The 26,835-nt window shown below is 39.7% G+C and overlaps 1 protein-coding gene across 1 annotated transcript in view; it reads right to left on the reverse strand.

The window, feature by feature from the left end:
- The window catches only part of TENM3 (teneurin transmembrane protein 3), a 902,368-nt gene that overhangs the window by 132,626 nt on the left and 742,907 nt on the right, over positions 1-26,835 (reverse strand). The window contains 6 exon segments of the mRNA XM_027769663.1: positions 4,257-4,442; positions 11,559-11,759; positions 12,852-13,046; positions 13,239-13,340; positions 13,818-14,028; positions 20,175-20,389. Coding sequence (XP_027625464.1) covers positions 4,257-4,442; positions 11,559-11,759; positions 12,852-13,046; positions 13,239-13,340; positions 13,818-14,028; positions 20,175-20,389 — 1,110 coding nt within the window.

Consider the following 26,835-nt stretch of genomic DNA (forward strand, 5'->3'; position numbering starts at 1 on the left):
TCTGGTCCAATTGAAATAATAATAAATAAAATTAAACATTTTTTTTTAAAAAAAAGAGATATTACTGTAGTTGGATATTACTCTGTGCTATTGTTATTAAGCCAAGTTAGTAGTAACTATTGTAGCTTGTTAGACCTAGCTCAATCATGGAACTTATCTTTTTATTTGTAAAAGGGCTCAATGATCCTAAAAACTTTCTAGAGGAAGGAAAAATTTGTATTTTAATCACAATATTGCTAAAGGTAGCTTTGCCCTTGTTTGATTTTCCATCTTCAAGCTTCAGTAGTCAAAATGTGACCAAGAAAAAAATGACTTCTTGGGACAAAGAACCTGCATGTGAATATGCCTAATTTGTTAGACACACGATTCTCAACGAGAGAAAACATGAAGAACTAATAAAAATATCAGGATGGAATCCTTTCAAAGAGATGGGGTAATCAGTGAATACTCGAAATTCATAACCTATTTTCCTATCAAAACGCCTATGGTTTTATGAAAGCATGAGCAGGGTTTATGAAGACAGTAAAGTGACTAATAAGGAATATTCTTTGCTTTCTACTGGGAACTTTGGCTTGCTTCTAACTGTTTAATTTCTCCTCCATCTCTCTTTCAATTAACCTCCCTGTTTGTATTCAGTGAGATGGCACATAATAAGAAGAAGGAAAAGAATCTGGCTGATTTATGAGTATTCTTTCCTAAAGTGGCAGCTTCTTTCAGCCATCACGTAAATGCTGAAATTGAGAAGAAATGCACAGAACGGTAACTATCCCAAATGAGAAAACACACCATTGTGTCCTGGGTTGTTAAGTCTGCGGCTCACAAACGGCCCCCTTAGGCTTCATTGTAGACGTATGCGCAGGTAAGAGACATGGCGAAAGCAATTAGATATTTGTAGACCAAAATTGGGAATAACTCGTCCGAGTAGTGTAAAAGAAAACATGACCTAAAGGTTCTCTATCTTTGAAAAGGTTCACATCCAACATTTACTTTTAAATAAAGCAGGTCTTTTATCTCCCACATTGTTATTCACATGGAGCATAAAAGCAACAAAATAAATAAAAACAATAGAAACCGGAATTAACGACCACAGCAAGATACATTAAATTTTAATCAAAAGACTTGCTACTAATAAAAATCCTGTTTGATCCCGAACGACTAGAAAGTTGTTCAAGAAGAGCTCATCTAATGGGAAGTTATTAACCAGAGAATATTGCCAAGGTCAATGAGGACACCAGTAGCATAATTGGTGGAGTCGCTGTGGGTTGGCAAATTAAATCTGCCCATGGGTAACCTTTCGGTGCACTTCCTGGCTTTCAAAGCTACATACGTATGGGTTTATCACACTTCCTAGGGCATGGGTCGTCAGTTGCGGAACTGTTTGCCCTCGGCTAGCATCAATTCCCTTTTTCTGACTCGGTATGGAGGTGGTAGGGTCATGAAATCTGAGGAAATATGATTGGAGGTATATTTTCCTGCCCTGCCTCTGGTATACAGGCATTCTGTGATCGGGGGCCTGGAGCCCTTTGGTCACAGGCCTGTCCTTTGTCTAGCCACAGAAAGACAGCAATTCGGCTTGGCGGCTGTTTTCTGTCTCAGCGTGGTTTGTGTCCACAACACGCTGTCTTTGCCCTAGGAGGCCTCTTTCAAAGAGCAGAGGCGGGGAAAGCTGGTTCTTTGGGATGAGCAGTCCTCAGGTGCCATGAATATGCCCACATGCAGTGGGGCAGTGAAAACTCTCTCTGCTTCCGCAGCTGAGGCAGTAAGCCCCCACTGAGTGAGACCCTAAGACGTTGCCCTGGTGTGAATGAACACAGCAGGCCTGACCTTAGGAGCTTGCCGGGCCGTCCCTAGCCTGGCATCCGGAGATATGCCTGTTTCCAGCACCGATAAAGTTATCTTGCCCATCTGAGTTCTGAACACCTGCTTTTCTTCTACAATTTTGGTGGTTGTGGTGGACAGAGAATACCTCCTTAGGCAGCCCCAATAAAAACCTTAGACTCCTTGGGACCAGCAGATGGTGCAATGGCTATGTCGCTGGATTCCCATGTAGTTGACCACGGTTCAAGTCCTGGACCTGGTAGCTTGAAACTCATGCCGGGCGCTTGTGTGCCCAAGATCCTGAAAGGAGAATGGAGGAGAAGGGATTGCGATGTGGCCATCTCCCCTGGGGGGTGATTTCTCGCTTTCTGTCTCTCTGTCTCTCGCTGTCTTCCTGTCGAGTGTATGTGCCCTATAGCAAAAAACCTCTCCAAAACAACAACAATAACAAAACACCTTAGACTTCTTGTCTCATCGAGGCTGCCCTGGCAGATACTGCTCACAAGTGATTCGTCTCACTGCTGGAGGAAAGAGCATCTCCATGTGACCTCTCCCAGAGGGAGAGAAAGAACACAGAGGCCTGTGAGGAGACTTTTCCAGACTCTGCCACCCAGGTCTCTCCCTGTTTCGGATCCCTGTACTAAACCACAGCCAGGATACAACCGCCTCTGAGTCCTGTGAGCCCTTCCCGGAGACCATCAGCACGGGGTGGTAGTAAGACCCTCAGTGTCCAAGACATCCAAAAGATTAGAAAGGCCCTTACGTGAAGTTTGTGAGGATGCAAGTGATTTCAATTTTCCCATGACAAACCTCCCAGCTAACCAACGCCTGCAGGCAAAAAGGTGAGGTACGTAATACTTACAGACACACCGGGAGAAGAACCCTTTTAAGATACTGACACTTCCCCAAATGGCATTATGACACTTTCTCCTAAGAACATAAAACTACAGAGAAACGCTGTATCTCAAATTCTTCCATTTCAGTAGGACCATGCTATTTATAACTAATGCTGTAGACTTTCAATGAAATGAGATAGACATGTATTACTTTTGTTTTTAACCCTTTTTAAGTATATGCACACTTGCTAGCGAGAGACAGAGCAAGGGAGAAAGCATTCTCTGTAGGAAATGGCCGTCCTGTAATCCCTTGGCTGCCCCCTGCCCCCCATCACGATTTTGGACACACATACACCCAGCGTGTTTTTCAAGCCACCTGGTCTGGAATTCAAACTGTGCATACAGCAATGTGGGATCCAGCTCCTTAACCACCAGGCTGCCTGCTGGTCCTTGTTTATTTTCTTTTTTCTTTTCTTTTTTTTTTTGCTACAGGGCATGTGCGCCCGCCAGAAAATGAGAGACAGACAGACAGAAAGAGAGAAATCACCCCCCGGGGGGATGGTCATGCCGCAATCCCTTCTCCTCCATTCTCCTCTCGGGATCTTGGGCACGCAGGCACAGGCTGGACTCAAACCCTGGTTGACTACATGGGAGTCCAGCGACATAGCCATTATGCCAACTGCTGGTTCCCAGTTTGTTTGCTTTTTTAAACGAACATTTTAATTTCAGTGACTTGAATGACAAAAGCCAAGACACTAAATAGTTTGAAATTATGGTCCTACATATGGGGGCACTTCAAAAAGTCCATGGAAAATGAAGTAGCGTACAAGATTAGTTTGATGCACAACTGTTTGAAATCTAAGCATAGTTTTTTCATAATATGCATTTTCTATGAACTTTTGGAAGACCCCTTAAGTGTTCCAGATACTTGTGGTATCCATGTTAAATATCATTTACATATTAACACTTTAATCTTAACCACTTATCTGGTGGTTTCATTTAGCCTACGGATGTTCAGAAATATCATATTTGAAACATGTTAAGCACATAGATCTCTTTAAGAATACATAGACTTGCACATTTTAGTCTTCTTTTTTTGTAGCTCTATAAAATAAAATCATAAAGTGAAACCTCTTTTGTAGATGCTCGGTATATTGACAGGTCTGAAAATGTGTGATTCTAGAATCTGCAGAGACCAACAAGGCCACTTATTTGAAAAAAATGAGTTTCTTATAAATTTTTGTTTAAGTAAAAAGATATGACTGCAATGTCAATACGGAACACTAAGAACAAATATGGAACACTAATATGTAAACGTTTATTTATAAGTAAGAAATGAAATCTTCTTTCTGTGAGTCCATTTTTGCAGCTGTCATGTAAAACAATGAATAAAAAAACGCTTGGACCCCATACCTGTGACAGTCGCTCTACAAAGAACTGAGTTGCCATTGTAAAGTGACAACCATATTGTAAAAACAGTTCCTTTGGAAGGAAGGTAAGTACAAAATCATTTGAAGGAATAAGCTTTTCCCAAGGGGAAAACCAGCAAGCCATCTGCCTGTTGTGTGGTACCGGAGGACAGAACAAGGGGCAGGGGCCTACCGATGGTGCAGTGCTCTCCGTTCCAGCCCTGGCTGCATTCACACTTGCCGTCCTTGCAGGTCCCGTGCTCGGCACAGCGGGGGTGGCAAGCTCTCTGATTGCATGCTGGGCCCGTCCAGCCTTCTTCACAGCGACAGGTCCCCCCCATGCAAACGCCATGTGAGCCACAGTCCACGGAACATATTTCTAGATTGAAAAAACAGGAAGCAGAGCAGGAGAGAAGAGTAGCAGGGGGTGAGATGGGGAATTAGTATGCAGTGCTATCTTCGACTCAAAAAAATTTCAAGTGAAAGCCAAAATCAGGGAAAACAGCTCTACAGTTATCTGCACACAGAGTAAATTTCAGCCTTGACTACTAGGAATTAGGGAGAATTTTATTCTTTATTCACGATTATTTAATTCTGCATACTGCTATAATTGTGGATAAAATACGCACAACAATTTTATTAGGAAAAAGTATATATTTTATAAAACATTATATATACTTCATTTATAAGGTACATTTTAACTTTATAAAATATTACATTATATTCATACAGAATAGTGTGTGTATATGTGTATATGTGTACATATGTATATATATGTGTGTGTGTATGAGAGTATCTTTTAGCAGCTGAGAACACACACCAAATTAATGAAATATTTTAATATCTCAGCCTCTAAGTATATAATAGGCTTTGGTTTCACACAAAGTAAAAATTGAAAAGGGTTATTTCCAGTGTACCACTTACATGATTAAAAAATACATAAAAACTTTCAGTAGGCAGAATATTTCAGTATGTACATTAGTTTACTTCTGACACACAGACATGATGGCTAAATATAAGAAACTGTTGGTTTTTCAATTTGATAAGCTTGTACTGTTGACAGACCAACTGCCTAGCCCATACAGAAAACTGGTTTAATAATACACATAACTACTGGCACTGCCATTAGGAAAATAAGGTTTTCAACTACCACAATTGCTAAAAGGGGCCCAGGTGACCAAATGACTTCAAAAACTGTAATAACAGAACGGGTTTTTTAAAAGAACTCAGATATCTGAGTAGTTTTTTTTTTTTTTTTCCCTTAAACCTTTTTTAAAACCTTTATTTAGCTAGATCCAACTGAAAGAGAAAGAACAGGAGAAGAAACTTAGAACAGCATTTTTTTTTTATTCTTTACAGATCATGTTAAAGTTAATGACAGTTTTTTCTCTAAGATTGTGAGACTATTGTTTAGTTTCAGATTTCATACAAAAAATAAAAATGCTGAATAAAAACTTGAAATAATTTCTAAGAAAGAGAAAATGAACTCCAAATTCCTTTTTACATTAAAAAATAGCAGATGTTTATGTAGACATGTTCTTATTCTCCCCATTCACTCCCCCCCAAAAAAGCCTTTAATGAACACCGTAACTTTCTCTCTCAGGGCTAACGCTAACTTAAACCCCATTTGCAGACGCTGAGAGTTTGTGACATTTTATAAACAACGTCCAGGACTTTTAACTAGAAGAAAGTAGCATGTATTTTTTTTTTTAATGCCACATTTTCTATCTCCTTTGAATTAAATTTTTGATTAAGAGATCCAAGATGGTTTGATTAACTTCAGAGCAACATAACATCAACTCAGCTCCAGAAGAGAGAGGTTTCTTTCCGAGGTACCCTTTTTATTCAATCTAATCAATTTTTCATTAGGGTGAAGGTGTTTATCAGCATTTAGCACACTAGCTTTGAGCAAGGTGCGTCAATCTCTGTAATGAACTTATTAATTAGAGTTAATTTAATTGAAGCAGAATTGAAGGGCTAATTAATGGACAAACTGCTGATGAAGATAGAGGAAAGCTCTGTTGCTTTCAAACCTATAAACTTTCTGATGAAAATAATTCATTTCTTCTCCTTTAGCAGCTTAACCAAATGCTTCTTCAGGTGTAAAATCTACTCTCCTATTGAATTTAGATATCTGAAGGTCATTTCTATAACAACAAAAGAGGGAGCAAGTTGTGTTTTCTTTTAGGATTTGTTTAGTTAGAAATTCAGAATTGTTTAGCTAGTAAACTTGAAGCCACAAATGTAAATTAACAACAATGTTTTTATAGGCTTTAGATACTAACTCTGCATCACCTACATAAATCTGAGGCTCGGGAGAACAGATATTTTCACAGGGTGAACACAAGCATACTTGAGATCGTTACTATTAATTCTGAGTAAGTTTTCTGTCTTTTTGCAGCTATTAGCAAAGTTTAATAAAGATTTTTTTCCATACTTAATTACTTACTTCAAAGGAACGACCACTATATTCATTATTCAACCCTATACTGAGAGTTTAATAATATGTGTTAAATTTCTATTTTGCATGGAGGATATAAAGATGAATAGAACAAAGATCACCAGGCACTATGACTGAATAGTCATTTTGTATACAGGTAAAATTAGATTTTCAACTAGCAAAATAATTATATCAGCATGAAAAAAATTAGTCTAAATATGTAAAATAATGATAGGTGGTTTGGAGGGCCAATTTAATCTTTTAATTAACATTTACATCGCTTTTTGCTATTCATAGCAATCTCGCTTTATAAGGGGGGCTGAATTAACTTTTGAGCTCTTTAGTATCAATTACAAACTACCTACCCATTATAAAATAATTCAAGTAAGGTATTATAATAACTTCATATGAAACAAGAAAGGGGCTTGTCATGCTTGTTCCTTTCCTGCTTGGGTAATTGTGGGCACAAATCGGAATAACAGTATTTCAAGCAAGCGTTACTTTATAACTGGTATTACCATGTGATGCAGGCATAAGAGACCCAAGCCAGTGGCCTCAATACATTAAGTAATTATCTCTATAAAATGTAACTCAATTTCTTTTTTTTTTCTTTTTTGTTGGAAAGAACTGTTTAGTATAGAAGATAGAAAAGTGCTAAAACTTCAACATGGGACCAGCAATTAGTGTAATGGCTATGTCACTGGACTCCCACGTAGTCGACCGTGGTTCGAGTCCCGGACCCAGTGGCTTAAACTCACGCCGGGTGCATGTGCGTGCGTGCCCAAGATCCCGAGAGGAGAATGGAGGAGAAGGGATTGCGGCGTGGCCATCCCCCCCGGGGGTGATTTCTCGCTTTCTATCTCTCTGTCTCTCTCTCTCTGTCTGGCAAGCGCACGCACCCTATAGCAAAAACCTCTCCAAAAAAAGAGAAAAAAGAAAAAAAAGAAAAGTGCTAAAACTTCAACAGAAATAACTAAATGGCTATATTGAAGCTCATAGTTATAAAATGTATTTTTAAGGACAGAGGACAAAATCAGCATGTTATTTAAAATAATGCCATGTGGGGCTGGCAGGTGGCATGGTGGTTAAGGTGCTGGACTCTCACATGGCTGATTGCTGTTTGAGTCCTGGACCTGATGGCTTGCTTTCTCTCTCTCCCTGGTCAAACGGAATAATAATAATAATAAATAAATAAAAGAATTCTTTAAAAATAAAATAAAATAATGCCAAGCACCCATGCTGAAAACTCTTGGTTGGTGATGATTTCCTAAAGCTCTTTTTCAGTGGGACACCCAGGGCCCCTATAATCCAGACCCAGTTCACGTCTTTACTCTTAGGTATCCTGTACAGGTTATCTGCGCTAGCCTAAGTCGTGAATTCTCTAACCAAAACGTCTGGTTCACCAAGTTATCTAGAGGCATGTGGCCAAAAGAGGAGGGAGGGAAAAAAAATAATAAAGAGAGAGGGAGAATAAAGTAGGAGGGAATGAAGGGCCAGGAGGAAGGGAGAGAGGAATCAGAGTGGAAGGGATACAGGAAAAAACTTCTGTCTTGGGTTCAACAGAAAATTGTCCCCATTATTACAAAATACTCTGTAGAAAACTTTCTTCCGTCTGAACTTCGATTTATAGTAGATGAAGGAGAATAGATCAATCTTTCATGGTGAGAATGACTCACAGGGTAGGAAAGAAGTCACTCAAGTTTCTCAGAATATCAGGAAGTTATTTGGAAAAATGACTAGTCTTTTTTTTTTTTCCTCTAGTAAAAATAAGCATGTGAATTAATTATCTCACAAGATTTCATTTATTTTAATGCCATTACGTCACACTAATAGAGGAAATAATTTGCATTTTACACATTTAGTATTTGGGGAACAATAGTCAATCAATACTTTTAGGTGGAATGACTTTGAAGTTGGTAAGGAATTAAGTATGAAAAATTACAATTAGCCTTTACAATACTACTATCAGGGGCTAGACAGTGCCGCAGTGGTAAAGTGCAACACTGTGAGGCAATTCCATAATGGGACGGTTTCAGGTTCAAGTCCGAAGGCCTCCCTGAGCACACGGGCACAGCCTGCCCATGCACGCAGGCTGGCTGAAGGTTGGGGGGGTGGACTGCAGCCTTAGGAGCCTGTTAGGGATGCACTTTGTCTCTCTCTCCCTCTCTCTTTCTTTTATGGAATAAATAGATTTTTAAAAAAAGACTACTCCTACCATACTTACTGCTGTCAGTGTCACTACTGTTAATAGTCAATACATGTGGAGTACTCTCACTGCTTTTCACATATTCAGACATTTAATCCACAACTGTATAAAGCAGATTATCCTTACCCCCACTTTACAAACAAACTGAGGCACAGAGAAGTTCAATCACTTGCCCGGTACCATGCACGTTTATTAAAGGTTCAGTCCGAAATTTGAACCCAGGAAGTTCAGCTCCAGATTCATGTTCTTTTTTTTTGGGGGGGGGGGAGGTTTTGGCTATAAGGCACATGCGCTCGCCAGCAAGACAGAGACAGAAAGTGAGAAATCACCCCCCAGGGGGGATGGCCACGCCACAATCCCTTCTCCTCCATTCTCCTCTCAGGATCTTGGGCACGCAGGCACACGCGCCCAGTATGAGTTTAAGCCACCGGGTCCGGGACTCAAATCGTGGTTGACTACATGGGAGTCCAGCGACATAGCCATTACACTAACTGCTGGTCCCAAGAGTCCATGTTCTTAACTACTTCCTTTTAAACAACAGATTCACAGAGAAGAGGACAATGAAGCGTAGACTGATTGCTGCACTGAATCTCAGCTTTATACAGAATGTCTGTATGTACCCAGAACTGCTAGGGAATCTCATCCCTTTCTTTCTCCTCTCCTTACCTTTTCCCTCTTCCTCTACTTTCCCTTCTGGTTCTCATTCTTTCTTTCTCATTTTGGTATTTATTTTCGTTTAGATAGTTTGAGTATCCACACAAAACTCACCTTCACTATCTCCCACTCATTTTCCTATTATTCTCCCTAACATCCTGCCTCTTCATACAGCCTAATCCCTTCCCAACTTTCTTGCTTCATTCAGACACATGAAGCAAGCAAGCACGGCCCTTCTCACAAACGTCTATATTCTGTTTTTGCAGCAATTCCTGCCTATTTTTTCTTTAAAATATCCCTCAGATTTATACATTTTCTTTCTTTCTTTCTTTCTCTCTTTCTTTCTCTCTTTCTTTCTTTCTTTCTTTCTTTCTTTCTTTCTTTCTTTCTTTCTTTCTTTCTTTCTTTCTTTCTTTCTTTTTTGAAGAGGTTTTTGCTATAGGGCGCATGCACTCACCAGACAGACAGAGAGAGACAGAGAGACAAAAAGCGAGAAATCACCCCCCAGGGGGGATGGCCATGCTGCAATCCCTTCTCCTCCAATTCTCCTCTCAGAATCTTGGCTTGGGCGTGCACCCCGCCGCGCCCGCGGTGGGTTTCTAGCCACTGGGTCCAGGATGCGAACCGCGGTCGACTACATGGGAGTCCAGCGACATAGCCATTATGCTAACTGCTGGTCCCTATACGTTTTATTTCTAATAGCTCCCAACAAATTCATGCTTTTACCACCTTTCTGGAAAAGTCCTCCAGCATCAAAGTCTCACTGCTCACACCCCAACACACAATCTAGCTCACAGCTCCAGAACATGACTCCCATCATGGCAGTGAGCACAACAGCATTACTAGGGAATTCTCCATTGTCTAAATAACTTTTCTAAGTGATGCCCCTGATAACTGGATAAAGTAAACTCTCATGGCAACACTGTAAAGTTCTACGCAGTTTTGTTTTGTTTTAGGTTTTTTGCCATAGGGTATGTGTGCTCACTGGAGAGAGGGAAAGTGAGAAGTCACCTCCCCTGCACTCACCATTAGTGGGAAGGACATGCCACAATCCATTCTCCTCTTGGCAGTTTGGGCACACAAGGTCCAGGAATTGAACCACAGTCAGTCATGTGAGAGTCTAGCACCATAACCACCATACAACCTGCTGGCCCAAGGCAGACAATAATCTGCTCAAGGTTATTCAGCAGTTGCAGAATAGACTGAAAAGGAATTCATGGGGCCAGCAGGTGGAATGGTGCTTAAGGAACTAGATTCCCACACGGCTGACTGGTTTGAGTTCCAGACCTGGTGGCCTGAAAAATCACACCTGGTGCATGTGCATGAGTGCCCAAAATCCCAAGAGGAGAATGGAGAAGGGATTTCGGTTTGGCTACATCTCCCCCTGGGGAAGTAATTTCTTGCTTTCCCTCTCTCTGGTGAGCACATGTGCCCTATGGCAAAAATATATTAAAAAAAAAGAAAAGATCAGTATGTATAACTTAGTAAATGTTTGTCTTAGTTATGTGAATAAGGAAATATATAGGAATAATAGGTCACAATGTAAAAATAGGTATTTAATATTGTAGGCCATGGGCACAAAATGTGAAAGTCACAGCTGTAGAAAGCAGGCACTGTCTGTGACTCTTATTCCCCCAGGGCCTGTCAGAGTGCCATGGACATGGCAGGTGTTTAGTAACAACCTGGCTTATTGAATAAACGACTGCAATTTCTATCATAACCATACTACCGTAATTAAAAACTCAGGGCTGAACCACTGTACATATCATAAGAGCCACATATGCATATTCTTTATTGTGATCACGCTTAACCTTATGTTGCCAAACAACTGTTTTAAATCGAGGCTTCTCTATTTAGAAACTAATGTATTTAAACCCCTAAGTTGTTCACAGGCCTATAGGGAGGTTAGCTTCAATGAGTAGTTCCACAAAGTCAGAGTTAAAGACAGGGTTACCGTACCTAAATGAAAGATTCTTCTTCCCAATCATGCCGAAGGCAACATTTTCATGACAAATTAGCTAAGCCTGTATCTTTCCTTTTGATAAGACAACTACATTCATTACTTTTAATATTTATTTATGCGAAAATCATATTACTGAAATCTGTGTTAGGTCGTACATTTTAAAAATTCAAATAGCATCTTTAGCCACACGGTATCACACCCTCGGTTGCACTGCATTGAGGTACTCGCTCACCATTTGAGCAGTCGGGGCCAGTCCAATTGGGGTCACAAGTGCAGGAACCACTTTCTTGCAGGTATGTCCCATGACCAGAGCACTGGTCTGGACACATGGTCTTCAGTATTTCACAGTTGTTACCACCCCATCCAGGATTGCAGTGACATTCCCCATGGATACACAAACCATGATTAGAGCAGCCAGGGTCTAAGCAGTCAGCTAGCGTTTAAAAACAAGAGAGAGAGAGAGAACAAATTTATACATCTAGAAGCTATCCTAGTACAAGCAGAATAAGGAATTACATACTAGTCTAATGCATATGAACCAAATATTTACCTACCTTTTTCAAAAACTTGTTTCTGAAAATGCACGGAATTATAATAAAGCATTAAGAACCAGCCCAATGCCATTTAGGTGACTGAGACTTCCGAGGATTTGTGATTTGCATGAATAACATACGTGTGCTCTTGAGGATTCAGACGATTGCTTTCTGCCCGGCCTCATGAGAGAGTACTAAGTATTGCCTTCTCTATGACAACATTTCTATCAGGTGACCTAATCCACGACCCCTGACCACTGACAGCTGTATGGGATCCGCCAACAGTTTGAGAAATAAATGAGTTGCATATTCTCTATCCTTCTTAATTCACTTTAATGTGCTTTAGATGACGAGATTTAATTTAGCAATTTGACTCAATAAAACTTTACACTTGTAGGGTCAATGGCCTGAAAATTTAATTCCAGAGACTTAATTGCATTACTTTGTGTGTGCAGATCAATAAAATCAATTTGATTGAAGACCAAAAATGGTACTTTTTTTTGCTTTTTGCAAAAACAATTCAACTGCGCTTTACAGTCTAGTATCTTGACTCTCATCATTACCCCCAGTTACAGAACAATCCATGTGGTACTTTTTTACTAATACATTGTATTCAATATTCTGTCTTTCCTGAGATGCCAAAATGCTAGATTTAGGAAAAAAAAAAAAAAAGGAAAGGAAAGAAAATGAAAAGGGAAAAGAAAAAGAAAAAACAATCCACAGTCCACTGTTGGTTTCAAGGCATGAATGTTTGCTTACTTTCTCAGAGTCACACAAAGAATTATTCATGCTCCTGAAAAAGAGCAAAGGGTATTTGTTCTTTTTATGAGTTCAAATGTTAATGAAACAATGCATTCATAAATATGGAAATCGCAATTACTTTCATAAGGAAGCCTATCAAAAGAGATTCCTCTCCCTAACTAAAGATTACAGATATAATCTGTTTCTTTATGGAGGTAACAATAGACTTCTGTAAATATTGACATGTTTACCTTCTTCACAATTTTCTCCTTTGTATCCCGAGTTGCAAGCACAAGAGCCCATGATACAAATCCCACGACCCCCACACTGCGGGTCGATACACTGGGTAGTGGGCACGTCACACTCGGTGCCTTTCCAGCCGCTGAAACAGAGGCAGCGGCCCTTGGAGTACTGCCCGTTGCCACTACAGAGCACGGGACAGGCTGCTGTGAAACAGAACACGACAGAAGAATTATCAGCCACATTTTCCATCGAGCTGCCGAGAGAAAAGACAACGCGCTGGAACAAGTAATACCCCAGTTTTCCCCCTTTTCTTTCCCGTTGTGGTAGCTTTCCGAATTACTTGTGTCTCTACAGCGTATTTATACGGGCTTAAGAAAAGACTCTAACGTGCATACCTCTTGAACAATCTGGACCCAGAAATCCTGGAAAACAATGGCAAGTTCCAGAAACACACTCTCCATTTCCATGGCAATTTCGGGGGCATTCCACCACAGACTCTGAAGAAGAGAGAAAGAAGGAAAACTTGTATAGGCTGCCGTTGGCGCAAAAGAAACTGTGTCACTTTGATCATTTTAGCTAGGTGTTGAGGAAGTAAGGGGTGGCTTATTCCATCAACACCACCACCAAAAAGAGAAAAAAAAAAAAGAAAAAAGAAGGGGAAAAAAAAAGAGAAAAGATTCACTTACACCAAGTTATTCTAATAGTAAAGCAGAACACTACTGCATCAGACACCATTTTTGGGAAGATTTTCATGATGTAATCTCTCCCCCAAAGTAATTCTAAGTAATATATTCTTCCAGCACTTCATGGTTTGTCAAATACTCACACATAAACAATTTAAAAATATTTCTCACATTATACCTGGACTTTCACACTCTAGAAATCAGTCCCAATGGGAAAAGATCATTTAGTTTCTGCTCAACTCACTGCTTCCGCGGTGGCCTGGAAAAAGATGCTCTGAAGCCTGTTCTTACCGATAACAATGGTATTGAAAGACACTTGCTCTGGGTTCTTCCCATCGTTATAAAAAGCCAGGTGCCAGATCCCGGAATCCAAGTACTGGATGAAGCCAGCCTCGTGCAGACTGACGGACCTCGCCTGCCGCCCTGCTCTGTCCGCCTCCAGCAGGTTCCGCTGCTCCCTGGCGATCAACCTGCTGCCGTCCAGGAGCTCCACGAAGTCGTACTGCGGGAGGGGACATGTGACATCGTTTCAGTAGTCAGACACATAACGCCGTGGCTGCTTTCCTCTTTTTTCTTTCTCTCTGAGCTTTTCTCCTTTGCCTTGATAAAGACAACCTTAGGAAAACGCTCCTGACTGACAGGCCCGAATTGTAGAAGTCCTCCACGCACAGCGCTCCCAGGGATGATGAAAATGACCCACTGCACACTGCGATGCCAGTTCAACTTCATAGATGGCGTTTCCCCTTATTAGGAGAGGATAGTCCCAAATTTATTCATTCCCCTGGCTGATGACAAGTTGTAGCTTTTAAAAATAAGTTTATTTTTCTTCCATGAACAAGAGAGAGTGGCTCTCTCTCTCTGTCTCACACACAAACAGCATCCCCAACACTGGGTCTCTATACTATGACCTGTAAACCCCAAAGACTCACCAGCCTGGAAACCCGGGCACACACAGGTCTGGTGTGCTCAGGCGGGTCTCTGAATGCAAACCCAGAACCTTTGCATGTCGGCCAGCCTTGCAATCACATTTTAGCTCTGCACCAAGGTCTGGCCCAAGACTGGTAAAAAGTTTGAGGGGCTTAGGCGGTTTGGGGTCTAAAATCTACATAAATTTGCATTTCAAATCTAGTAGCTTTAGTTAGAACATGAGGTACTTTAAGGTCGTCTCTCATTTAATACTCATATTGTAGCAGCTACTGCTGAATATTTTATGCAGAGTATTTTTAATCCTCATAGGAAACCTTTTAGTAAGGCATTAATATTTACTCTACAGATGAAGGAAACTGGATGTGAAGAGCTTGGGGAGGTGGTACATGAACGCAAGAGCACTCTGCTCCCTGCAATGGCCTGTTCCTGACCCGCTATTCTACCTCGCTTCTGTGACCCGGATATAACCATCTCAAGAGCCACGGAGAGACTCATGGGGTTTTACTTAGTCATAGTAAGATTAAAAACAGGTAACCCTATACCTTTACATCTTTGATCAAAAGTCTAAAAAATTGGGACCAGCAGTTAGCGTAATGGCTATGTCACTGGACTCTCATGTAAGCGACCGTGGTTCACGTCCCAGACTGGGTGGCTTAAAACTCACGCCGGGTGTGTGTGCGTGCGTGCCCAAGATCCTAAGAGGAGAATGGAGGGGAAGGGATTGCAGCGTGGCCATACCCCCTGGGGGGTGATTTCTCGCTTTTTGTCTCTCTGTCTCTCTCTGTCTGGCAAGCGCACACACCCTACAGAAAAAAAAAAAAAAAAAAACAGGAGATCTGGGACTTACAAGGTCTAAGAAATTAAACAACGGAAAGGTTCTGAAGGGATGGCAGTAAGAGTAAATGTGCCCAATTATTAAGTCAGTCATCATTAAACCTAACTTTTTTTTTAGTAAGATTAATCATCACCACTGGGTGGCTAAAGGAATCTAACTGGAGAATTTAAAAAATGAATTAAACATATGAAATGTGATTGGTAACAGTAGGACAGATTTTTCTTTCCTTTTTTTTTTTTTTTTGGAGAGATTTTCACTGTAGGGCGCATGCGCTCGCCAGACAGACAGAGAGAGACATAGAGACAGAAAGCGAGAAATCACCCCCCAGAGGGGATGGTCACGCCGCAATCCCTTCTCCTCCATTCTCCTCTCGGGATCTTGGGCACGCACGCACACGCGCCCGGCGTGAGTTTTAAGCCACCGGGTCTGGGACACGAACCGCGGTCGACTACGTGGGAGTCCAGCGACATAGCCATTACGCTAACTGCTGGTTCCCAGTAGGACAGATTTTTGTAAACAGAGATAAAACAGCAACTTTGGAAGATAATGAAAAAAACTTCCCAACATAATTTCAAGAAACTTTATAGATAACAGTTTCTTCGAAGATTCAGTTTCTATAGGCTGTCAACCTAGTTTCACTCTTTACAGTGCAAAGTCTACAACAATACCACATATAGAAGTCATTATTACAGTACTGTGTATGTGAATCATCAATATTCTACTTTCTGACTCCTTAAATGGAATTTCTTCACAGGTCTATTTAAGGAAAGGATTATTTCAGCAATCTTAATCCAATCAATTTGGAATAACATCAATTGTTGGAATTTCTGAAGAATCAGTTAAATAGGTCCTAATCATAAACTTCTACTGTTATTATTGGACAGAATCTAGAATATCTAATTCAGTTTCTGACATTAAATTTTTTTATCCAATGTAAATGTATTTTTTTCCTTGTGTAGTAAAACTGTATTACAATATCATTCAGTTATGAAAACTATTCCAAAGAAGTACAATTCGATTAGCATTCTTTTTAAAAATATCTTATAAAGATTAAAATAATGACAGGTGTGAATACTTAACCTGCAAAAACATCACTGGAATTTTATTCCACAGTTATTAGAGGTAAATTAATTCAGCAGTCTTGAAGGGCATCTCTAGCTCAAATAAGCCATTCATTTCCTCGTCAGATTTAAATATTTATATTAGCATGGCAAAGCAACAGGAAAAAGTTTCTCTTTATGGACAAATACATGTAAACATTTTTCTCCCCTAATATTAAACACCACACCTGAAAAAGCCAAAGGGAGGAAATGTTCATTTTCACCTGTCTTTTAAGTCCACCATCATAATCCTCATTTTTGTCACAGAAATCACCATTTGCATCACACTCTGAACAACAAACTATGGCTTGAATGGTGGGAAGTTTTGGGGGTATCTACTCAGTACTAGGCTCTTCTCTAGAGGTATTTCACTCACTTCAAGAGGGCTATTAAAATACCTGGAGATGGGAACAGCAGGTGGTGTAGTGGTTAAGACACTGGACTCTCACATAGCCGACCACAGTTTGAGTCCCAGACCCAATGGCTTGGAGGTCACTCCAGGTGTGGGGCAAGCAGGTGGTATAGTGGTATAGTGGTATAGCAGGTTAAGGTACTAGACTCCCACGTGGTCAACCATGTTAGAATCTTGGACCTGGCAGTTTGAAATTCATGCCAAGCATGTATGCATGTGTGTTCATAATCCCAGGAGGAGAATGGAGGAGAAGGGACTGTGGTGTGACCATTCTCCCAGGGGTGACTTCTTGCTTCCTCTCTGTCTCTTTGAGAGCACACATGCCCTATAGGAAAAATCGCTCTTAAAAAAAGAAAAAAAAAAAATCACTCCAGGTATGTGTGTGTGTGCCCAAAATCCCAAGAGGAGAATGGAGGAGAAGGGATTGTAGCATGGACATGCCCCCCCAGGGGATGATTTTCACTTTCTCTTTCTATCTCTCTCCTGAGACAAAAACACACACCCTATGACAAAACATGACCAAGGAATCAACAACCAAAAAAACCTGAAGTTCCCTCCTTAACCGTAAAATGACCCCTACCCAAAACAACCAAATTATAACATATGAAATGAAAATATTTAATAACCTTGTACTTAGGGTATAAACTGATTGCTTAAGAGCAAACGTAAATTTTGCTTTATAATACCTGTTCACAAAATGGAGGCAGATAATTTGGAGTGATGGTGGCAGAGTCTCAGAATCTTATGCAAGCTGTAAGATAAAATTCTTTGGGCTAACTCTTCAATCTCACTACGTCAGGGTAACCATAATGAAATAAAATTTACACTTCAGATAAAGTTTTCAAACAAATTGGAACTTAGTGTAAAAGCTGTCTGTAAAGGTAATTCTTAAAATAATTTGACATGACCACATACGTACGCTTTAAAAATCTTTCTCATTTAAAGTTGCTTTAAACTACAACATATTATCAAAAGTGCTTTGTAAACAATAGGATAAAAGTTTGCCAGCGTTTGCTGTATTTACACTGATTATCTAATAGACATTTTAAAGATGCAAATAGATGTTCCCAGTATGTTCCCTTCTGAACAGTTAGATCGTCCATATGTTTAATCCAATTGTTATTAAAATAATGAGAACTCAGAATCCATGAACAGATAATTGTATCTTTAAATCAGTGTTTTGGTGGCACTGTCTTGCTGTTAATTACTGGAATACAAAAGAATTTAGAGATCATCTGGCCCAACTTTCTTATCCGAGAAGTTAAGTGACTTGTGCAAAGTAATGAAGTCAAAAGCGGGCTCAGAACCTCCGATTCTGACTATTCTAAAAGAGCCTTCATGCAAATGCACTAAAACGCCACAGTACACTTAACTGGAAAGCACCGAATTGCTTCCTTAGGCTTCTAACTGTCCAGGAGAATGAATTGGGCATCGGAGAGAAGAGAGTCAATTGATTCCTTGGCAACGACCAAATGGACGGTTTTACAAAGGGTCACAAAGACTTTCAAAACTCAAGTGACTATTCTGAATGGCTGGCCAATTTTAATTATTTCAGGTTGATTTATTTAACGTTCCCCAGGAAGAGAGAAATGTTCAATTTGGGCTGCTTTATAGCATATTTCATGTTTCAGCAGTGAACTCAGAAACAGTTGTTTGCTCTGCTGATCTTGAATAAACCAGAGGAAGGAGCTCTAATAACTGTGAAGCTTAGGAAATGCATAACCTACTTACACACATCGTGGTAGAAAAGAAAGTGGATATCACGTGTATTATGTTTAAATACGAAAAGAATGATGAGAAAGCCTGAAACTGCACCTTTTATTTCCCTTCTCTTATGTTACATGTGACTACTCAAAGTCAACCCTGAATCTTTAAATACATCTTTCTAGTATAAGACACAATCGCTTTTTACCTAAAATTATTTTTTAAGCATCGTGCTGTTCATTGTTGTGCTCAGCTTGTAGGTCTGTTTTAACTGATACAAAAACAATGTAATCAAGTGTGTGCTTTCAGTGGAAATCTTTGTTTCACATTTCACTGTACTATTACTAGAAATACAATCTGCTATACTTGAAATTGTAGAGGCTATGACCATTTAAGAAAATCTGGTTATTACATGCTAGGTGGTGTCACCTGTAACCTGAATTGAAGTCAATTCTAACATTTTAAATTGAACACTCGTACATACTAAGAAGTATTTGAGGTGCAAAGATCAGAGACATTTACTTTAACAATATGGATAAGAAGAATGCTAAATACAAAAAATAATTCAATAGAGCATGAAATTCAAGCATTTCAGCCATAAATTGATATATGTGTGTGAATCCAATCCACAATGATATAAGAGAAAAATTGTTGAAACCTTACTCATCTTTCTTTAAAGATGTGATTTCTTTATTAGTATCTGACCAATCTCCTTCACAATTCGCTGCTAGGTTATAGAAAAAGCATTTCTTATAAAATTACATTTGTAAGACACACACGAAAATTCTCCAGCCTTTATTTCCCAAATCAGACTAAATCGGTATGAAATTCTATGGGTAAATAAACTAACTTCAAGTTTATCCAATGGTCAATTTTAATTAACTGCATTTTTGAAATTTTTCTACTTATTAACATAATGTTGGTCTTGGGAAAAGTCTGAGTCCTAATATTATGGTCGGTAACTAAAATAATTCCTCTGAGACATTATGGGATCTATTTTAAACCACAATTTCCAATTTACACACTACGATTCAGTATTAAATGATGAAAAACCCTGTGAAATTATTGACACTGTTCTCTATCTGTGACTGCTATTGTGAAGGGATTTTTCAAACAATGGAATTGAGGTTCAATTTGTATCTATGATATAAAGAGATTTCAACTGTTTTGAGTACCACAGTAATACGCTCATACTCGGTTATCTATAAATACTGTTTAGCCTGGTTTTCGTATGTTTTTATGTTTGGTTTTTGTTTTTTACTGATTGATTGATTGCCAGATGGGTGTATACACTCAGTGGAGAAAGGCTGAGAGGCAGACAGAGGGAGAAAATACAACCCCGACAGGCTGTGGTCGTGCCACAATCTCTTGGGAAACACAGTGTTTTACTAGGTGCTCAGATAATGCTCAGTGTTCATTACATTACTCACAAAATTTCCTTACAGTTTATTCAGCCCAAAGTGGTCAAAGCAAGTCAAAAAGAATATGTTATTCTCTCTACTACTGATTTAAAAACCTGGAAATAAGTGTAACCCACATTCAAAATTCTTTCTATTGTAAAAGATCAATTCAGAAGTGGCAATTTAACCAAACAGCTGAACTTAAACAGAGTAACTTAAAAATGTGCAAACTGGCAGTTTCCATTTTATGGAGACAAAGCCTACTCTTACCTGAGTATGAGAAGGTGGTAAACCTTTTCGGCCATATACTCCAATCAACGCATCCTTTTGAAGAGAGATATTGAATTTAAGAAATTGTGGCTGATCAATAAAGAGCTGTGATCTCCAGAAGATCCCAGGAGGAACCTCTTGAATTGCTCTTCGGCCAATATCAAGTTCTCCAGAATCTATGGTGTTATTTTCTTGTGTAAATCCACCTATTTTTCCTGAATACAAAAGATCCATTGATGAAGAATTAAAAAAAAAAAATGACAGAAGAAAACAAAGCAGGTTCCTTAACTTTTTGGGAATTTTTTTTTTTTTCCTAGCTGTTTAGACATTTTTATCTTCTGGTAAAGAAAATGCTCTCATATAATTTTCACTTTAAAAGCTTTTCTGTTAGGTGGTGTTTTACTAATTCTGATTTAACACATTCTTTAAGGTATTTAAGTAAAAATCCGTTGACTTCCCCCAAGGTATGCCTATCACTAGAGCTGTTTTCTCACGTACGGTCCTTCTTGATCACTCGAAACATAATTATCTTACAAATTATACGTCTTGTTATTTCTTGGGAGAGATTAAGTCTGGTACTTATCAGTCATTCTAAACATAGCAGAACACTGCAAAGTATAAATTAAGGCAGAATGGATTATGGAGATTTCCAAATCAATCCTTAAGCAAACAGCAACAAAACCAATCAATGGCACTGATTCATGGAGTTCTCTCTCAACTATGTATTTGAGATAACCATAACTAGAATGAATGAAAAATCAGACGCTGGAAGGGAGATTAGAAAAGAAAGGGGTAGGTTTAAATTCTCAGAGTTTTTGGTGTAGACTGTCACACTTTCCCCCCTTTTTTGACTCTCATTTCAAACTCTTTCATCCTTGGTGGGAATACTGTACTACCCCTTCCATTGGCCCTCCACCCACAGGAGGAAAGACTCTCTACTCCCTAAATCTCTGCCACTTCTTCTCTTCCAGCATGGCCTATTAGATCCAAGACTTCTTGTTTGGTATGGTGCTTCCCTTTCTTTCTTTGCCAAGGGTCTTTCTCAGATACTCTGAAGGGGTTACTGGTAGAAGAGGTTTTATAAATTGCCATGAATGCAAATATAGCCTCAATGTCTCTTATGCAGAAAGGGTCCATGAAGGCTGAGGAACGGAGTGAAACTGGGCAAATTATTCTCTATCAGTGCAATCCTTTTCAAGTGTTAACATGGAGTAAAGACAGTGGCACAGAGGTAAAACACGACCCTGAGAGGCGATCCCATATGGAAAGGTTCTGCAGACCTCCCTGTACACCAGGCACTCACTGTGCTCTAGGGCTGGCTGTTGGCTGTGAGTGGACTATAAGGTTAAGATCCTGTTTGGGGGACTAGCAGATGGCGTAACAGTTACACCACTGGGCTCTCACATAGTTGATTGCAGTTTAAGTCCTGGACCCAGCTGCTTAAAACTGATGCCAGGTGCATGTGTGTGCATGTCCAAAATTCTGAGAGAAGAATGGGGGAGAAGGAATTGTGGTGTGACCATCCCCCCAGGGGGTGATTTCTCACTTCCTGTCTCTCTGTCTCTGTGTCTTCAGCAAATGCATGCACGCTATAGCAAAAATCTCTCTTAAAAAAAAAAAAGATCTTCTTGTTGTGGGTGCTCTCTTAATCTGTCTATGTCTTGCTCGCTCATGGAAAAGATAAATGAATTAACTTTAAAACAGTAAGTAAGCAGAGTGATAACGTTTACTATCAACTTTGTTTTTAACATCAAACTGCATATAGACTCCAGAGAAGTTGTTCATTCAAAATTTAGAGGAATTAATTTCAAATCTGAGAGTTGTAAACTCTCTTAGCAATAGAGGGGAGAGTTCTCTGTCTGTGAAGAGTTATTAATTTAACAATGAGGTCATTTTTATTGAGTGTATGCTAGGGACATAGCACTGAGAGTGATAAATATAAATAGAAGCCAAGAGAAGAATTTGAAGATGATGCACTGTGGTTTCTACAGCTCTGCTGTCAAGCAGCTAATCATCTAGTTGGGAGACAACACATACAAACTGATAAATTAAAGCTATATAGGGGACCAGCAGATGGCATAATGGTTACATCACTGGAGTCCCACATAGTTGACCATGGTTTGAGGCCCAGACCCAGTGGCTTGAAGTTCACGCTGAGTGTGTGCCCAAGATTCCAGGAAGAAAATGGAGGAGAAGGGATTGTGGCATGGCTATTCCCCGGAGGGGTGATTTCTCACTTTCTTTCTCACTGTCACTGTCTGTCTCTCTCTGGTAAAGCAAAAAACTCTTAAAAAAAATAAAAAGCAATATACTGATATGAATGGCCTGGAGGTTGAAAGATTTCACAGAAGAGTTAAGTTCTGAAGTGAAATGAAGAACAGGCAGGATAGTTTCTGAGTTGAAAAAGTGTGGCACATATACTCTATGGAATACTACTCAGCCATAAAAAACAAGATCCAGGCATTTGAGAAAAAGTGAACAAATATGGAAGCTTACTGCTGAGTGAAGTGAGCCAGGCTATAAAAGAGAAACACTGTTATGTCTCCACTTAAAATACACTGGCTGTCTGCATTCTACGATGGAAACTGAAAACTTAGAGGATATAGAAGCATGGAAAATGGATATGCATACTGGAGACAGTGTGGGAAAAGGGTGGAAGAAGGGGGAGAGTGTGACAAAAGAAATTAAGGAGGAAAAGAGAGAGGCAAGATATTTATGGGACACAGAAATGGATTATTATCTATTGATGATATTTCATATAGTATCTTCAACTGGACTGTTGTGAAGTGTATTCATGTTGGGTAAATTCACTTTACAAACTAAGTGATGTATAGTGATTAAATGTATAAATTAAAATAAATAAAATCGACTCAAAACACACACACACACACACACACACACACACACACACACACAATTCTGAGTTGGGGTAAACAAAAGGATCAAAAACATAACAGTGGAACCAGCGATGTTAGGGTGAGAATGAGAAGAGAAGTCCACCTGGCAGAAAACTAGCTAAGAAAACAGGTTTTGGAGTCAGACAAACCTGGGTTTGAATCCTGGCGCTGTCACTAATGAGCTCTGTGGTCTGAAGGAAGACACTGAACCTCTGATACTAAACGTCAGTTGGCAAGTGGGAACAGTAAAGCAATGGCGTTGCTGTGAGGATCACATGAGGTATGACATAACGTGTGTATTGGAGTGCTGAGCCCTGAGCAGGTACTGAACGCATCTGTCATGGAAGTTATGGGAGCTAAGCGTGGAAAGGGAAGATAGCATCAGCTTGTGGAGGGCCTCGGATACCAGCTTGAAGAGGATGGTCTTTATACTTCATGCTAATGATTATTTTGTATTGTCACTCTAACAAAGTGTTATTATACCCTTTTCCCTGAAGATGTATACATTTATTAGCATTCTATTTATGGTATGTTTTAAAATAGATACTTGAAAAAGCCCTATTATGGGTAAATTGTATTTCAGGGGCACAAAGGCACTTGTTTTTAGGATGTGTGCATGTGGGTGGGTGTGCAATCAAGAGAAACGGAATTCAAGATTACCGAGGGACACACCTCACAATCGCAGATGAGTGAGGGAGACACCCACTATTTGGCCAATAGGATCTGAAGCATTTCAGCAATTCACAACAAATTCACACTTACAGATAAATGTGGGGTTGGAGGGAAAGTATTTACCAGCAAATGTTAGGATTGCTTTCTACTTGGACTACTGCATCCTACGATGACACATGTCCCACTGGTTGTGAAGGACAGCTATGGCTAAATGGAGAGCCATTACGGGCTGTGAGCAGGCTAAAGGTGAAATGAAATCATTGTCTCAAGAACATTAAAGTACAATAGTGTGGGGAGCCTGGAAGGGGAGAGATGAGTGGAATATAGCTACAGTAATTCAGGTAGGAGGCAGAAGGGAGTTGTACTGTAAAGCTTAATAAAAAGATGTTATTTACAATCTCTCTTCCTCTCTTCTTTCTCATTGTCTATAACCATAGCAGTTAACGACCCCTTCAGCTATCAGGCCTATTTTTCCTGAACCAATTTAGTAATATAAAATTCTCTAAGGAATACAATTTTAAACCCAAGTTAGAGTAATCATTGTCATTTTTAATGTATCAATTCTTAGATTATAAACTATGCATTGTTCATAGAAATTTTAAATGCTTATTTTATGAAAGTAGTACATATTCATTTTAGCAAAATTAGAACATAGCAAAAGGAAGAAAAAACATATGTAATCCTACCTAGAGCTTACTTTTGCTTTCTATAGTACTTTAGTACTTTACTCATAATTTTTTTTTTTTTTAAGATTTTTGCCATAGGGTACATGCACTTGCTGGACAGAAACAAAGAAAGATACAGAGAGAGAAAAAGTGAGAAAGCTCCATCCAGGGGGATAGCCATGCCACAATTCCTTCTCCTCCAATCTCCTCTTGGGATTTTGGGCATGCACACACGTGCGCCTGGTATGTTTTTCAAGTTGCTGGGTCTGGGACTCAAACTGTGGAGTCAGGTCTAGTGCCTTGACCACCATTATCACCTGCTGGCCCACTCAAAAACATTAAAAAACATTTGAGGCCAACTTCTACTTTTCAGTTAGGATGTTTCTGCACCGGAACCTATGTTTGTCATCACTTAGCTTCTACTGAGAAGATTAGGGTGGGAAGAGGAAAGGAACTAATTTTTCCTGAGAACACAGTATCACCTAGATGGTTGGTTTAAACTTCAAAACTCTCTGAGGTTGGTATTCTTTTGAGAGGAGGAAACTAAGTCTTGCAGAAATAAGTTATTTTCCCCAACTAAGTCGGTAAAGCCAAGAGTCACATCAAGGTCTACGTAATTATGAAACCACCTGCAGAGTCTCTGCTTCTTACTACAACAAAAACATGAAGTTACTGAGTGTTCAATGTATTTGTCCCTTTCACATAAAATCAGATATAGCAACTCACTGGACCACACTAAGTAGAGAATCTCCTTAGCTTATGAGTTCAGAGTTCAGGACAGAACGTCACAATTTTATTAGGAAGAAGTGATCAGTTTTTGTAAAACAAAAACTGCCATGGATATTCTAACACTGTTCAAATTTATCAAAACTTCCTGTACGTTTCTGGCTTTCGGCTTGCCTCCAGATGAAACTAAAAATACTGAGCAGAGTAGGAACTCTTTTCCCCATAAAGATCTGTGAGTACCCATATTTAAATATGGACATGCCTCATATTTGGACTCATCTGTCCCGTTTATATATTTCTAAGACTACTGTATGGTTAGTAGCAAGTTCTATTATTATTGCTATCTCCAGTTTATGTAATTTGGTTTACTCTCTGGTGTTCACCTACTGCTGCTGCTATAAAGGCTTTTAACATTTTTTAAAAGTTTCTTTCTTTCATGAGAAAGCAAGACAGGGAGACAGAGAGACAGAGGGAGCCACTGCCCCCTACCCCCAGTCTCCAATGGCCTGGATCATGGACGCACACATGCCCAATATGCTCAAGGAGGTCCTGAGACTCCAACCCAGGACCTCTCCCATGTGTTTCCAATTGCATGCCGGCTGTACCACTGTGCAGGGCAGTTTTCAGCACTTTTAATAGCATCTTCAAGATGATACCCTATTGTGTTTGAAGACATGGCACATCTCGCTCTTACTGTGAGGGCTTTAATTGGTTTGATTCCTAACCCACAGCTTTGAGTTGAGAATAACTACGGGGCACTCCGTTGCCCTGTCTCTATTTTTTCCTCCAGTTTTCCTCCTTTTTCTCTTAGTAAAACCTACAGACAACCTTAGCGTTTCCTATGATCATTCCCAGGTCCAGGCTTTAGGGGTTTCTGGATGTAGTGATCTCAGTAAGGGAGGAGCGAGTCCTAGAGCTGGCCTTCCTTTTATTTCCACAGGTGTGCTTTGAGAGCTGGTAAAGCATAAACTAGTGCTAACCTCAGAATTTATTTTTCCAAAACACCTCTTTATCCAGAACATTAGCTTTGGTGATAGTAATTAAGTTCTGACCTCTAAGGTTCAAGGTTTCACTCTCTCAAAGCAGTTTAATAGCTGGATATTTTTGCTGTGTTGCTTCCTCCATATATTGATTCTGAAGGGCTTAAATTTGTCTCACTGAAATAATATGAGGACCGATGCGTTGCTTCAATACATTTATTTACTTATTCAATTAGTCTCTTTGCTAATTTAACAGTTGGCTCTTTTTCAGAAAGAGGGTTCTGTCCTTTCTAAAACAAAGAACCAAGATGGACGTGACGCACTTGGATGGAGCAGTAACAAGGGTGCCTTTTCCCCTCTCTCTGAAATGAAAAAGTCCAATTAATCACAAGTCCTAGAAACTTAGAGTTCAAGTGCCCATGGAGAAATCTTGCTCAGGTGTCTTCAAACGAGAATCGTATTCCTAGGGCACGTGAAGACATTTCCATGAGGAAAAGGGTAGATCATTTTTAGGAAATTAACTTTTAGAACCTTAGCAACTTGCAGGAATAGGCTTAATTTACGACCGCAGCAGAACTCTCTCACACGTCTGAACTCTCACTATGGCACATTCATTTCTGTCACAGTGTGCCAGAGAAAGGCACATTTTAAAGTATTTTTGTTGACGAAGTTTCCTTTATTCAAGATACCACAGACGCAAAGTAGGGCTTCAGTGTCTTTC

This window comes from Tupaia chinensis, unplaced genomic scaffold, assembly GCF_000334495.1.
Source record: "Tupaia chinensis unplaced genomic scaffold, TupChi_1.0 Scaffold150192_1, whole genome shotgun sequence".
Classification (NCBI taxonomy): Eukaryota; Metazoa; Chordata; class Mammalia; order Scandentia; family Tupaiidae; genus Tupaia; species Tupaia belangeri.